General features: G+C 52.6%; 5 protein-coding genes; 3 read left to right on the forward strand and 2 right to left on the reverse strand.

The window, feature by feature from the left end:
• Positions 1-1,616: 1,616 nt before the first annotated feature.
• On the forward strand, positions 1,617-5,947 carry RCC_04145 (uncharacterized protein; the record flags this gene model as incomplete). XM_023769423.1 has 2 exons in its annotated part: positions 1,617-5,382; positions 5,433-5,947. The coding sequence occupies 2 exons, from the start codon at positions 1,617-1,619 to the stop codon at positions 5,945-5,947; spliced, it is 4,281 nt and encodes a 1,426-aa protein (XP_023625191.1).
• A 466-nt stretch (positions 5,948-6,413) lies between these two features.
• Positions 6,414-7,363, reverse strand: RCC_04146 (uncharacterized protein; the record flags this gene model as incomplete). XM_023769424.1 has 3 exons in its annotated part: positions 6,414-6,529; positions 6,587-7,299; positions 7,353-7,363. The coding sequence occupies 3 exons, from the start codon at positions 7,361-7,363 to the stop codon at positions 6,414-6,416; spliced, it is 840 nt and encodes a 279-aa protein (XP_023625192.1).
• Positions 7,364-8,467: 1,104 nt separating this feature from the next.
• Positions 8,468-9,234, forward strand: RCC_04147 (uncharacterized protein; the record flags this gene model as incomplete). XM_023769425.1 has 2 exons in its annotated part: positions 8,468-8,771; positions 8,831-9,234. 2 exons carry the CDS (start codon positions 8,468-8,470, stop codon positions 9,232-9,234), a joined length of 708 nt encoding a protein of 235 aa, XP_023625193.1.
• Positions 9,235-9,460: 226 nt separating this feature from the next.
• RCC_04148 (uncharacterized protein) lies at positions 9,461-13,492 on the reverse strand (the record flags this gene model as incomplete). The annotated part of the gene is made up of 1 exon (XM_023769426.1): positions 9,461-13,492. The coding sequence occupies one exon, from the start codon at positions 13,490-13,492 to the stop codon at positions 9,461-9,463; it is 4,032 nt and encodes a 1,343-aa protein (XP_023625194.1).
• Positions 13,493-13,662: 170 nt separating this feature from the next.
• Positions 13,663-14,135, forward strand: RCC_04149 (probable small nuclear ribonucleoprotein (LSM5); the record flags this gene model as incomplete). XM_023769427.1 has 5 exons in its annotated part: positions 13,663-13,744; positions 13,803-13,841; positions 13,901-13,928; positions 13,984-14,047; positions 14,103-14,135. The coding sequence occupies 5 exons, from the start codon at positions 13,663-13,665 to the stop codon at positions 14,133-14,135; spliced, it is 246 nt and encodes an 81-aa protein (XP_023625195.1).
• Positions 14,136-14,481: the final 346 nt, after the last annotated feature.

The raw sequence follows: 14,481 nt of genomic DNA on the forward strand, positions 1-14,481 counted from the left end.
GTGCACGCATCTCGTAAGCGAGTGTTGAAGCTTGTGCACCTGTCTATGGATGTCTACGGATATGACTGCCGACCGCAGTAGCATGTGGCTGTGCACAAGACCGTCAGATTCAGGTTGCCCGGTGTGGACGAAATACTCGATTAGGCCGAGCAACTCTAGACTTGACCGCTTCAAGATTCCGACCTAGCAATCGGGGAAGTGAAGAGGTTCCGACCACTCTACTGTAGATGCATGAAACCTCCCTGGAGTCTCGACTCCATCAAGATACAGGGGTATGAATTAAGCGTGCTGTGGAGAGCCGCTCAGTGTGAGGGTCACAAAGTTTTTCCCCTGTGTGATGCAGATGCAGAAGCTTGGCAATGAATGATGAAGCCACTTCCACGGACAACTTGCACATGTCGACCATATCTAGACATTTCAGGTACTTGCAGATGATCTTTCGAGAGCAGGCTGATTCTGTAGTCATCGTGAGCGCAAAAGCCGCCAAGTCGACGACCAAGAAGAGCACTATCGACGAATGTCTGGGCCTTTGCTCCATGTGACGGCAAGCCTCGTGCTATCGGCTACCAGGGATTCCATTCGCCGCACGTGGGTCAGATGTGATAAACTTTGACTTCAGGCACATCACAGCCAAGCTCTTGTGGTTGGCGTCAAACTTCACTAGTGCTCATTTGGTTGTGGATGGATCCAATAGTTCGCATGCTGGTCAAGTGATTTCAATAGTTAGAAGCCGTCACCACACAGGAACGGCATATTCCATATAGTTGTTGAAGAGTCAGGAACAATCGGACATTTGAGATCGTGCTCCTGACTCGCGGCTGTGGTGACGAGTGTGGAGAGGGAGAGGGGTGATATCTTAATCAATGTAGACCCTGATTGCCGTCGTGGTCGTATTTCTCCACCGCGTGTGCTGGCCRCAATCATTATTTCATCAGCAGCATGATGATGGTGATGTGCGGGGGCGCGAACCGAGAACGCTCAGCACCTTTGCCGGTCTCAGCGTGTCCATGGGTCGTCTAGTCGCGTGTGCCTGGTCCCTGCCGAGCGCGGCAAGAAGAGGGTGTTGTCTCCGAGTGGACGGGCGTGCTGGGGCGATGAAACATGCGGACGTCCCTTGCTGGTTGTTTGTGCATCTTTCCATCCGCACGGCGTTGCCGATGAGTGGATCGAACGCAAATGCCGTGGTATACAACAGACCAGTCGTTGCAGAGGACAAAGATGCGAAACACTGGCCTTGCATTCTTCTGTTCTCTCTTGTTTCCTACTGTGTAAAGGTAAGCGCGATAGGGACTCGCGATGGATCTGCATGGCCACTTGCGAAGAAAGAGCACTTGCGGTAGATCGCTGCTGCTAGCTCCACATGATACTTTGAGATCTTACAATCATCCACTCTGCGCATCGCTTCGAGCGGGCCAGCTCTATTAAGCTTGCAATCAAGCTCTCCGCGTCGTCGTGGCTCATCATACATTCCCTGTGCCTGCACCAGTGCTGCTCTGTACCTTGCGTGGAAAGTCGACTGCTGTACACCCATACCGCACCGCTCATGAGCTGAGATATCTCGGTACACCACAAGCGTAAGCGCCCATTCAACGGTCGACCAATTAATATGCCCTGAGATGGCACCGATGCCGAGCGTCTCTGCGCGCGGACCAATCTCATCCAGCGCCCGACCAGACGACGACGGCCCTCTGCACGCCAGTCCCAGCAGCCCGCCACTGACTATACGGAGTGGTGTGCTCACTCATCATCATCAGCCGACAGCCCAAATTCACGACCGCGATAGAGACCGCCGCCCGCGTGCGCCTGATCCGAGCAAGAAGGTCGTCAAGACAGGGAAAGATGATCTCCACTCGGCCATTAATGCCGCTGTAAATCATCAATCACCCTCGACAGCACCTCGTAGCGATAACCTAGATTCAAGTCCGGGACCAGAAAAGTCATCGCCGCCAGAGAACAACTCTCCGACGGCCATGTCTGCTCCTAGAGTGGTGGCCCGCGTGGAGCGAGGACCGATTCTGGCGCATCGGACGGCATCGATCGACTCTACAGTATCCTCAATATCGTCTGTATCGGCCTCGACTACACCCCGGCCAAACGGCACGAACGCGTATCGTGTATCGCAAGACACTGCAGAGGACGCAGCCAGCTTAATCGCGGCTGCAGGTTCCGCCGAGGCTGCGCTGCATAAGGTTCTCACGGAGAAGCAGCAAGCGGCCTCTCACAATGCGCAGCTATGGCGACTGGTGGAGAAGCAACGAACAATGATCTTGGGCTTGAACAGAGATTTGGAGAAGTCGTTAAAGGACAAGGAGCGATACAGGCGCAAGCTCAAAGACAGCGTGACGCAATCAGATTCGGCACCTGCGCTCATGAGTGCAGCGTCACCGGAGAACGACCCGGAATCCAGGGAGACGAGCCTATCGCCGGCGAAAGATGCGCTGTTGCGGGAGAGCATGGAGGCGCGCAAGACGAGCGATGTGACGGATTCATTCCCTGCGGTCGTTCATCGCTCAGATACGCCGCAAGACGCAATTGAGTCGTCCTCCAAACTTTCGACAACCCCGCCGACAGCCAACAGCTCAAACATGGAACAGAGGGAGGCGTATCATGATACCACAGCGATTGATGCGTTTGTTGCTTCTACCCCTCGCGTGGCTTTACAGCGAGCTCCTACTGGAGCTGGACCGGTCAAGCAGCCGCTGCACATTCCAACAAGCCCGCAACTCGATTTTCAGAAGAGCTCGCCCACAACGCCATACCAGTCAACAACTTCACCATATGCACAGTCGTTCTCCAGTCCCAAGACGAGAAAGGCGMCTCCCACTCCCCTGAAACTCAACCCACCGAAGCCCGAGGTCAATGTGAATAATACCATAATCGATGCTTCTGATTCCGAGTACGAGGACGATCCAGAGAGTGCTCGCTCAGAGTATCTCGATCGTGGACGACGAAAGACGAGAGAGGAAGACGATCGACAGCGCGAGATCCAGGCACAGCAWGAAGAAGAGCATCGGAGCCAGTCGAAAAAGGACAAGCATAGCAAGAGCAAAACGCCAGTGGGAACGATGGACTTTCCAGCAGTCTCACCACCAACCGTTTCCACCTACGAGCCTCGTACGCAAGCCGCGATATTCGATCCAACCGCGAATCCGGCAGACATGATACGCAATCGTGCGGTATCAGACGCTACTCAGATGCTGAGGAACAACATTGCGCCATCATTAATGTCTCCCGGGCTCCCCATGAGCCCTCGCCCGGGAGATCGGCCGCCGAATTCACCCATGCCACGTGCGCTCAACACCATCTCCAATTCAATTCCAATGTCGCCCAAGGCTGGAATGCCAGCGGGTCTACCCTTGTCTCCTCGCGCGCCGAGACATGCTATTCCACTTCCTCCGCAGACTCCCGTTTCGATGTTGTCGCCGCATCTCGACCGCGCCAAAGCATATCACCAACAAATGCAGCCTCATCCCCATTCATTGCAAGCCGTCACGGAAGGTCTCAGGCCTCCAAGCGATGAGAGATCTCCAGAACGCGAGCGCATGTCATCATCGAGTGATCCATCGGTGTTCACACCTGGCGAAGTTTACCGAGGGTTCGTCACGGATCAGTACCCAGGCCTACTTCTACCACCGAATGCTCTTCCTTCCATCTTCGTGAAAACGGCATCATCCCGGATGCGACCTTCTCGCGCGAGCTTCATCGCACCGAAAGTGGCCGACGAGAATCCAGTCTTTACCCTCTCGGTCCACGAGCGCTCCGATGGAAAGCAGTTGTGGCAAGTGGAGAAGACATTTGTGGCTCTTGCGAGTCTGGATCAGCATGTGAAATCAATGTGTAACGTCCGAGAAAGACTGCCGGAGAAGGCACTTTTTGCCGGACACGCGCCCGCCAAGATTGATGCGAGGAGGATGGCATTGAATCACTACCTGGACCGCATGCTTGACGCCATCACAGAAGAAAGAGCAGCAATGGTCGTGTGCAAATTCCTYTCCACCGACGCTATTGGTGGCGACAGCGGTGACTACTTTGGTTCGCTCAACGGGAGCAGGCCCGGCTCTCCGGTCGCCCAGCTTCGCCCAAACAGAGCGGGATACCTCACCAAGCGCGGCAAGAACTTTGGCGGATGGAAGGCGAGATACTTTGTGCTGGATGGACCAAATTTGAAGTACTTTGAGGGACCTGGCGGTGCTCACATGGGGTCCATCAAATTGCAAAATGCCCAGATCGGCAAGCAATCGAACAGCACAGCTCCGAACCCAAGCGAGGACGAGGACAACCAGTTCCGGCACGCTTTCCTGATTCTGGAGCCGAAGAAGAAAGACTCGTCCAGTCTTGTTCGACACGTGCTGTGTGCCGAGAGCGACGAGGAAAGAGACGCGTGGGTCGACGCATTGCTTCAATATGTGGACTTTAAAGACGATGAAGAGCCTCATCTCGCGCGTCAAGCTCAAGTGCTCAAGACAGAGGCTGTTCCACGTAGTCCGCGGCTGCAAAAGTCATCGGGTGATTTGAGGCAAGCTGCAGGTAGCACCCACATGCGGTCCGCCGATCAAGTGCGCGCTGTGAACTACAGCGAAACTGTGGCTGGAAATGCACCAGTGATGGGACAGGCTCCCTTGAGCCCGCGTCTAGGCACACAGACGCCCTCTCCTCCGTACGAACACCTCATCAACGGCTCTGATCAGCAATATCCAACAATCTCAGCCCCAACGAACCTGCAGGTCATCCAGAATGCTGGCGACTGGGGTATGAGACCACCGCCTACACCTGGTTCCCGCGAAAAGAAGAGAAGCGTTTTCCAGCTTCCCTTCACCCGGGGTCGTTCGTCTTCTGATCTTCAGGCTGGCGACAAGATCATGTCATCCGGCCCCACAGCTGGAGAACGCACGTACGGCAGCAGAGTTGTCTTCGGCGTGCCACTCGCAGAAGCTGTTCAGGCCGCACAACCTGCCGATGCCTCTACTGACTTACCTGCAGTTGTCTACCGCTGCATTGAGTATCTCACATACAAGAATGCCATCGCAGAGGAGGGAATCTTCCGACTTTCGGGCTCGAATACAGTCATCCGGGCGCTCAAAGACCGTTTCAATACAGAAGGCGATGTCAACCTCATCACAGACGACACATATTACGACATGCATGCTGTGGCTAGCTTGCTTAAGCTGTATCTACGAGAGCTTCCAGCCAGCATTCTGACAAGGGATTTGCATCTCGACTTTCTACATACCCTGGATATTGCTGGCGACGATAAAATCGCTGCCCTCAATTCTTTGGTGAACAGGCTTCCTAGACCAAATCGCGCTCTCTTGGAGGCACTCTCTGCCTTTATGCTGACGATCGTGAACAATGTGGATGTCAACAAGATGACCGTTCGAAATCGTGAGTTGATTCTCGTGGATATCAACCTACGCAAAGCTAACATGTCATAGTCGGCGTCGTCTTCTCACCCACATTGAATGTTCCTGGACCGTTGATCTCCCTCTTCGTGGAAGAGCAGCACCGCATCTTCGGCGATCTTCCAGACGAGTCGGACCGCTCCAACAGCTCAAACAGCGAAACGCGGCAGACACATCAGTCACATCAGCAGTCTTCCTCCAATGACCTCCGCTCTCCACGAAAGCAAATGTTCTCTGACTTGCCGACTCCCTCTTACAATCAGACATCTTTCCACGTTGACGACAGTGGCACCGGGATGGTGCCAGTGAACGTCAATCCAGGTTATGGAAATTATCAAATGGCACAACAGGGTGACGGTGGCTTTGCGAGTCTCAATGACGCACTACGCTCACCCACTATTTACACGACAACCGGAACTGGAGCGCCCACCCCAAGAGAAATGAAGACCAAGCGACGAGAGAGTGGCATGCTCGGTGGACATCCTATGGCTCCTCATAAAAAGGCAAGCATGTCACAATTGCGCGAAGAGGAAGGTACCAGCTTTTGATGAGGCGGTGCTTGTCCTGCCTGGGTGATCTGTCTCGTCCGTGCCCGAAAGCATTGCTGGTGCCTCATATCCGAGGCGAGAATAATTCTGATGGCGTGCTCACAATCACCATGAGTACAGAAACATCATGTCCCCTCAAGAGATTCAGGGAAGAGGAGGGGAGCGGTTGTGCTGCGTTTGTTGAGGTATCACTCCTCATTTTGGTTGTTCTTGTATATTGTTTTGCATCATACCCCATTCGTTGTATCGATTCTTCAGAGCAGCGTCTCTTTGTACTTTGCGAATTAGCGTTTGAGCGGGCAGAGATGAGGAGATCATCACGAAGATATCAGAGAGGTTGGGAATTTCTAGGGAAACGGAAGATTCTCATTGCCCGTGCGGCCGGACTATATGATTTTGTAGTGTATGAATGTATACGGATCAATTGCTCAGCACTGATGGCATCCACGCTTGCTCTCTTTTCTTCTCACAGAAAGCTGGGTTTATCATTCGGCTTACGATTGCTGAACGGCGTCTCTGGCGAGTCGAGGATTTGGCCGTTCAATTCAATTTCCACTTTCTCGTTGTAGAAACAGCAAAGACCTGTGGTGAGTTAGCAGGACAACCTGGTTCACAGATATTTTGGCGTTGACTGCCGACCTTCAATCTTTATACTCTCGAGCAAAGGCCGCGTATAATACCACACAACATCCTCATAAACCTTTCCATCCACATTGACATGATAATACTCCGCCTCGCCTTTGTACGGACATCCCGTCTTTGTTTGACTAGGTCTCAAGACACTCGCATCTATCGATGTCAAGGGTAAGTAATATCGACACGGTAGACCCGTCTCGTAGAGATGCATGCAAGACTGGGAGTCAGCTACGATTTTCCCGCCAACCCTCACGCGGATATGGCGAGAAGATTGGAGGATGTCAACACGTTTAAAGGGATCTTTGGGGTGGATGTAGATTTGCGTGTCTTCTTCGAACCATTTGTCGATGGAGTCAAAGTCGATTTTGACGAGATTGGAGAGTTGGGCGGCGTTGCCGGATAAGTCGGCGGCGAAGGCTAGGACGTTGTTGATGGTTTTGGGCCCGATTTGGAGCTTGAGCTGGGTGGCGAGAAGTTCGCCTGTGGGTGAGGTGTATTTTTGCCCTTGGGAGACTTTGAGTGATGGATGTGCGGCTTTGGATGTGAATTCTGAGAGGGGTATGTAGAGTTGTGGATAGTATTCATGCTCATGCACGAAGATGGCTTTGGTCGTTCGGATTATGTAGATGCCGTTGAGGAGGAGCTGGATCATGCGGATGGCTGGAGTACTTTTTACTGGGCCATCTTGACCTAGTTTGAGTGCTAGCTTTTGAAGACTGGTGGAATGTCAGTAAGCGCTGCTTGAAGGTGTGGTCAATGGCCAACTCACTCGTCAGACATCTCGTCGGGCATGCAGGCTTGGGTATGAACAGTGCAAATCAGATCTCCTTCGTCCACACCTTCGTTATCATGTGGGAGTCAGTATTGATTAGTGTTGATGGATTGAAGCAGGTGGGATATGTGATGTCAATCAAGTAGGTACCTAAGCTCAGCTCAGCTCACGTAAGACGTTTACGAGAGTCCTATTAGCTCTCATCCTGCACGGAGTAACATTCCGACAGCATCGCAAGTGTCGTCTTCGAAGCATGGTGTTGGACTTGGTAATAACTAGGACGTTGATGTGAATCTAGAACTGACCCAATTCGGTCAATGCATGGCTGATGGTATGCATGAATCTAGACTTGGGGTGGCGTCGAACGTCGCGCCCCTCGGAGGGATTGTGTCGTCCACGTTGATAACGGCCATTAATTATTGACAGTCGGTTGCCAACATTATCGACGTTAGAGCTATAGGGGTAAGCTCTGGGTCTCATCGAGCGCTCTTGTTGGTGTCCTTCAATTGGGTCGGATTTGACATTGTTCAACTCCTTCGAAATTGTCTTAGGGTTAGGGCTAGGGTAGTACGCCGCGACGATAACATAACAACCACACCACCTGCATATACGTTTTCTGGATCATAGAAAAGCTGTAGATGAGTTCTTCAATCTGATTGTAAAGAATAACAGGAATCCGATGGAAAAGCAACTAAAATTGCAAAACCCAGCAATTCATGAGTCCTGAGAGCTCCTTCCGATTGCCTGGGTGCGTCTTCTTTCCCGTCATACGATTGGTCTTCTGCGCCACTGTTCCAGCGATCCTCGGTTGTTACCAGCGTCGATATCCTCCGGTTACCTACGTTGTCAACGCGTTGAAAACGTTGTAAATGATGAATTGATAATCTACCGACCCATCCTAAGCCCTCCTACTACCACCTTACATCATCCCCCGGAGAAGCTTCCACCATGATACTTCAAATACCGCGTTCGTCCCAGATCAGACTGCCTCCAAGTGCTGCAGAATACTGCGCAATTTGTTCCGCTGCATCTGGGAAAGCGTCAGAATGGATGAAAAGCGAGAGAGTGTTCCATTTCTACCCAATAGCGAAAGAGAACCCAACAACGATTCAATGTCAAGAAAATGGGGCAGAACATCCTACTGGATCCTCTCGGTCGGAACGCTGCTGAACGTCGCCCTTTTCTGCGGCACAGTGTTGATATACATGCAAAGTCAAAGTCCAAGCACTCCCGGACCGCTCAAATCGGACATCAAAGACGCCTGGGACGCTGTCCAGTACGAGACGAGAACCTTCACCGGAGCGCTCAAATGGGATCGAGATTCTGGGAATCTACATCGGGAACAGGATTACAGCGTCGAGTACTTTGGACCGCCATCAGACAAGCTCGATGAAATCTGGGAAGAGCTATTGCATGGTGAGTGAAGACGTCTTTGCAATTCAAACCAAATTGCAGTGCTGATCCAGATCCTCCAGATGAGTTCGTGCCAATGACCAAAGAAGAATCATCGCCATTCCTCCCAGACCTTAGGGACTATCCGGGCAAAGACACGCCCCTGTTTGAGCCGGGTCTTTTCCATAGTTTGCATTGCCTGAATGCTTTGCGAAAGCTCGTCTCGAAGCACATGTACAATAGTACATCTACGCTGGAGGAGGATCCAAAGGATTTCATGCCGTCCGAGATCGCACACAATGAACACTGCATGGACCGTATCCGACAGTCTTTGATATGCGCGGGAGATTTGACCCCGAGTCCCATGTATTGGTGGGATGGATTTGGCATGGCGGTTGGAAGGACAGGACCTCAGACCTGTCGGAAGTGGCAGCCCATTAGGGAGTGGATGGATGGGCGAAGGGAGCATAACGATAGCCAGGCTTGAGTGTGTCATTGCGTGGTATCGAATGTTCTACCAACGCAGGCTGACGAATGTTTGTGCTCTCATCATGGGAAAGGATCATCTGTAGTGTCGAATTACGAGAGGAGAATATCTGGATTGCATTGTGTCAGGGGTCTGATGTCCCTCGCATGCTCCTTTGTTTGTTTGCTAGACGACGGCCTGTCATGACTTCGCATTCCACCCGATGTATAGAAATGCCGTGTAAATATCATGTCGCTCCTCTTTCCAAGACCCCACGATACCGACCATGCACGCTTATCGGTAAAACTGCCAACACACCATTAACCCGTTCTACATCAAAAGGCAACTCCGCTTCTTTGAGCGCCTGCATGATATAGCTAGCAACTGTCGTGATCGCCAATGGAGGATCACGACAAAAGCCGGCGACTTCTTTAAGCTCGAATCTTTGAAAGTGCCAAAGATGGTACGCTCGAAGAGCGGCAGTACCAACGGATATGCCGCTGTGTTTGGCACGGTATGTGATCATCCACGTCTCAGCGGCTTGATTTTCAGGACATGGGAGGGGCCCAGGTCGGAATGCTGTTGCTGAGCGGTTTGCTTGGATATCTTCATCGGCTGGATAAGTAGTAAGTTCGGGTTCTGGAATCGCTTGAGTCTTCGGCGTAAGCTTGGAGCGGAGGGGAAGTGTGGTGGTGCACGATTGCGTCGGCGTACTCGACATGGGTCTGACGCTTCCGGAGTCCAGGGATGGAAGAGAAGGATACGAGATCTCCTGCTTCACACCAGCAGTCTGTCGCAGTTGCTCTTGATTGGGTGGATTCGAAATCTCAGGCTCCAGACCAAGCTCGTAAGTGTCCAAGCCTTCAGGTGCATCAAAGAATTCCCCTTCTTCCTCTTCGTCCACCTCGTCTTCCACCGCATCATCATCCTTCTTGACAACAGCTTGTCTCTTCCCACTGGAAGCCCGGAAGACCATGGTCCCGTCCCCCAACACGAGCGGCTGAAACGTCTCGTAGAACTGCGGTCTCGGCGGCTTCGGAACCATAGTCTTTCTCTCATTGWCCAACTTGTGGAAGAGTTGAAACCCTGCGTAAGCATCCGAAGCTGCATAGCTCGTCTGTTGATTATTGAGCTCCTTCGACCATGCACTGACTCTGACCTCATCTTTCTTCATCGGCAGAAGGAGAATCTCATCCACTTGAGTCTTCAAGCTAACCAGTTTGAAACTTGCCTTGACCTTCTCTGATTGCTTCACGACGCGGAACAAATGGCTGAGCTCAAACACGCCCGCCATGTCCACGCCGAGGCATTTCTTCATCCTTCTTGCATCGCCGCTGACGTTCACGCCGGCCTTGACAATGCTCGGGCTTTCCAAGATCTTGCGAAGAGAGGGCGGCATATGATCCTCGGCGGTCTTGGCATGTTTGAACCGAGCAAGCTGGAAAAGAGCAATCTTGCCTTCTGCTGCGATCTGTATCAGAGAGACATTACGCTTGATGTCGGGAGAGTCCGCCTTTATCGAGGCACGGGGTTCCCATTCTAGATCGAACCCAATCACACGCTCGTCGAGAAAAAGCTTTGCTCGAGCCTCCGCTGCGTCGTAGTTTTGACAATAGTAGACAACTGGCTTCTGATTCTCGGCGTTTTTGTAAAGGTTGTGCGACCAGTAGGCAGCATTGGAATTGAGAGAGGCCATGGCGGCATCGCGGAAATCCTTTGCTGGAATCTGGTAAGACAATATCGTCTGTGACTCTTCAGGTTCTTCATCCGCGGCAGAGGACTCTTGCTCTGAAGATGCACCTGAGCGTTCGTCATTCATAGAGACATCGTCATCAGATTGTAACACTCTATTGTCCTCGGCTGGTGGTGAGGGCGAGGTTCCGGTGTCGTCACCATCAGAAGAAGATGTTGCCGCCGGTCTCTCCGATGCGTTCTTGCCCGTGAGCGCTGCTTGGAGCGTACTGAATCCCATGTTGTCGCCGCGTGAGGCACGGCTCTTCACCCGGGAAGCATCGACTTCGGTGTCGTATGCGGGCTGTCTGTACGGTGCCTGTCTGGGTTCCGTAGGTTTCATAACCGAGGCTGCATTGCCGCTCACAACATCCCTGGCCCCAGTCTCATCGCCCGTGGCGTATTCCCTATCGAGCTTCGCAGTCGCAGAAGAGGAGTTGAATGAGATCCTTCGTTGTCCAGGAAATCTCTTCTTCCTGCCAGCCCGAGAAACCAGAGCCTTCCGAGGTCCCTTTTTCACAATGGTGGGTTTCTTCTCCGCGTGGGCGACTCGTTGCTTCTTTGTGGCCACTTCAGTCGACAAACCAGCTCGCAACGAATCAAGCGTTACTGGCGGTTTGCTAGAGGCACCAGTTGTCGTAGTCGTCGTTTGATCTGTCTTTTGTATGGTCCTTGATCGCCGGGCGAAAGGTTTCTGAAACCCTAGCCCAGCTAAGCTTCCGTCCACCGCGGTCTTGGCAAGCTCGGTTTGGCGCTTGATCGTCTCCTCCACTTGTTTCTGTTCATCGGTGGTCATTTTGCCCAAATCGTGAGCAAGCAAATGCCGCTGTCGCACTTGCGCAACCAAATGATCATATGCCATCCGTTGGGCTCGCACATCTTCGAGGTAGTGGTGCCGTTTCTTCCAATCCTTGGCGTCGATAGCTGGGTGGTCTTCAACCATGCTGTGGAATCGGTCCACCGCAGCGTCTAGAGCCCGTTTCGCTTTGATAGTGTCTACCCAGACGGATTTTTCCACAATATCATCGTCCTCCAGCGCTTCCAATGCTCGCCAGTCCTGCACGAATTGAAAGAATGTCAAGAATCGACGCACCTTCGTGCACATTTCAGTCAACTCCTGCCTCTCGGCGCTCAACCGCTCAATGAGCGTGGCGTCATCACTTTTTCGAGAAGCCCCCTCAATCAGGGAGTCCAGATGGCGAATGTCGTCCGTATAAGCTTTGCGCAACTTGTGGAAGTGCGCCGCACCCGCAAGGCGATGGGCCAGTTGCGCACTGTTGTACGCACTTTGATGCTCATCCAAATGATGATGCCGCGTCAAGGAGCGAGAGTGATGCGCGTCAGTGTGCATGTTGTCGCGGTCCCGAACGACCAAACGCTCAAGCTGCCCCAGACCATCAATGGTCTTTTCCGCATCCGAAACCTGTCCTTCTAGAAACTGCTCGATGGCGTTCTTGGTACCGGCATACTTTGAGCTGTGGAGTAGGAGGCGGAGACTTTCAGAAGTTCTGAATCTCTGGATGGATTTCTGCCACAACGTTATTTCCGCCTCCACGCGCCGTCGAGTGAAGAAGAGCTCATCGCGGACCTGGAAGGTCTTGTCTCTCAATTCGGCGAAAATGTTGTGGTATCGAGTATAGTCTTCGCGATCTTCCTTTTTTCGACTTTTGAAGCCCCGAATCTCTTCGGCAGCTTTGTTGAGAGCAAAGCCAAGCTCTCGCGCGCGAGCCGCCGCGTCGCGCTGTGCTGTATCGTGCCGTTTCTGCTGATCTTCCATGGTAGTCTTCAACGCTTCCACCTCGTGCTGAGACTTCAACCAGTCGCTGTTGAGGCGACGAATATCCCCAAGCAGGGGAGCCTGCGCTTCTCGGTAAAGATTGTCGCGATACATTGCATTCTCTGCGATTCGAGGACGCAGTGTCTCCAGCTCCATTTGTTGCTTGGCCTGCAGGTCAGCCAGGTCACGTTGGGCCTTGCTCCGTGCACTGCTCAACTTGTTCTCCAAATCTGATCCCCGGCTCCTGAGCGATGCCAGCTGGTTCTCCTGCAACTCAATCTTCATCTTGTGTTCCTTGATCTTCGCATTGAGTCCTAAGATTTCCTTGTTCAGATCGTGAATCTTCTTCTCCAGGTCCTTACCCTGTTTGACGGAGTACGTCGTCGGAATAAGCCCCCCCTTCCATCCCGAATCCACCGCGCTGGCGGCGCTAGAAGGACTAGAGCTCTTGGTAGGAATCGCGGCTGGCGTGCTGGTGGGCGCGGAACGTTGAATCGGTTTGGAGGCGTATGTTCTCCTCTGACCGTAGCTGGAGAACACGATCCCTCTCGATCGGTCCCAGCGGTGGTCGAGCGGGCGCATCGACGGTCGTCTCAGCTGGGATGGAGATGAAGATGCGCCTCCATTTCCAGATCCATCGCCGACCCCATTACTACAGCTCTCCGTGAAGGCAGCAGCAGTCTTCGTGTCATGAGCAGTCCATGGGTGACATCGGCGAAGATGTGTCGCTGCCTCGGTGAAGCCGTGATTGGGACGTCTCTGAAGCGGCATGCCCAACAGAATACTGCGGCATTTCTATGGCGTGGAGAAGGCCTAGGAGACTTTTTGGGACTTGGAAAATTAGGTTTCGGCGGCGATCGCGCTACGGGTGCCAGATCCTGTGATCGTGGAAACGACTTCACACAAGACCTCCATCACTAAATACCAACAACACCACCACAATGTCTTCACAGCTGCTTCCTCTTGAGCTGATTGACAAGTGCGTTGGCTCGCCAATATGGGTCATTATGAAGGGCGACAAAGGTCAGCAGCTCATCAAACAAGCGAAGAGACCGAAAACATTGGCTGATCACGGGGACAGAATTCAGCGGTACTCTACTCGGGTTTGACGACTTCGTCAGTATGTGGAGCTTCTTCAAGATGTGCTCGATTGCAAATGCTGACACGGATGGCGGTTAGATATGGTTCTCGAAGACGTGACAGAATAGTATGGATTGCACAATTCCATCTCATTCAAAGAACGAGAGCTAATGGCTGCGCAGCGACTACTCCGGCGCACAAACAAAGCTTCCCAAGATTCTACTCAACGGCAACAATGTCGCCATGGTACTGAATCCAAGCATCTTTTCCTGCTGATTACAATTGACTAACCTTATCTCAGCTGATACCCGGAGGAATGCCAGACCAGGAGTAAAGCCCACGGAGGCCGTTCGCACAATGTGCAATATGCCGCAAATGAAGCAGCGTCGCGCCTGACGCGCGAATGACCGCAAACGGGTGCAATGATGAGGGCGTTCGAGATCACTGCCGGCGCGAGGATGACCGGCTTAAAGGCTGATGTTCGAAGATTCTGAAAGCAGAGCCAGAGGCAGCCTCCTGAACTCATGATATATTATGCATGACACGACGAGWTTGGCCTTGCGATCGCACCGGCCTACCAAAAGCCAGGTAAGCCGTTCAAAAAAGGTCCATCTAACTCTCATGTTTCTCGTGATAATACTACGGTGCCGACATGTTCTCGCTGAATCGATTTTTCCAAC

The sequence above is a fragment of the Ramularia collo-cygni genome, assembly GCF_900074925.1.
Source record: "Ramularia collo-cygni strain URUG2 genome assembly, contig: RCC_scaffold05, whole genome shotgun sequence".
NCBI lineage: Eukaryota > Fungi > Ascomycota > Dothideomycetes > Mycosphaerellales > Mycosphaerellaceae > Ramularia > Ramularia collo-cygni.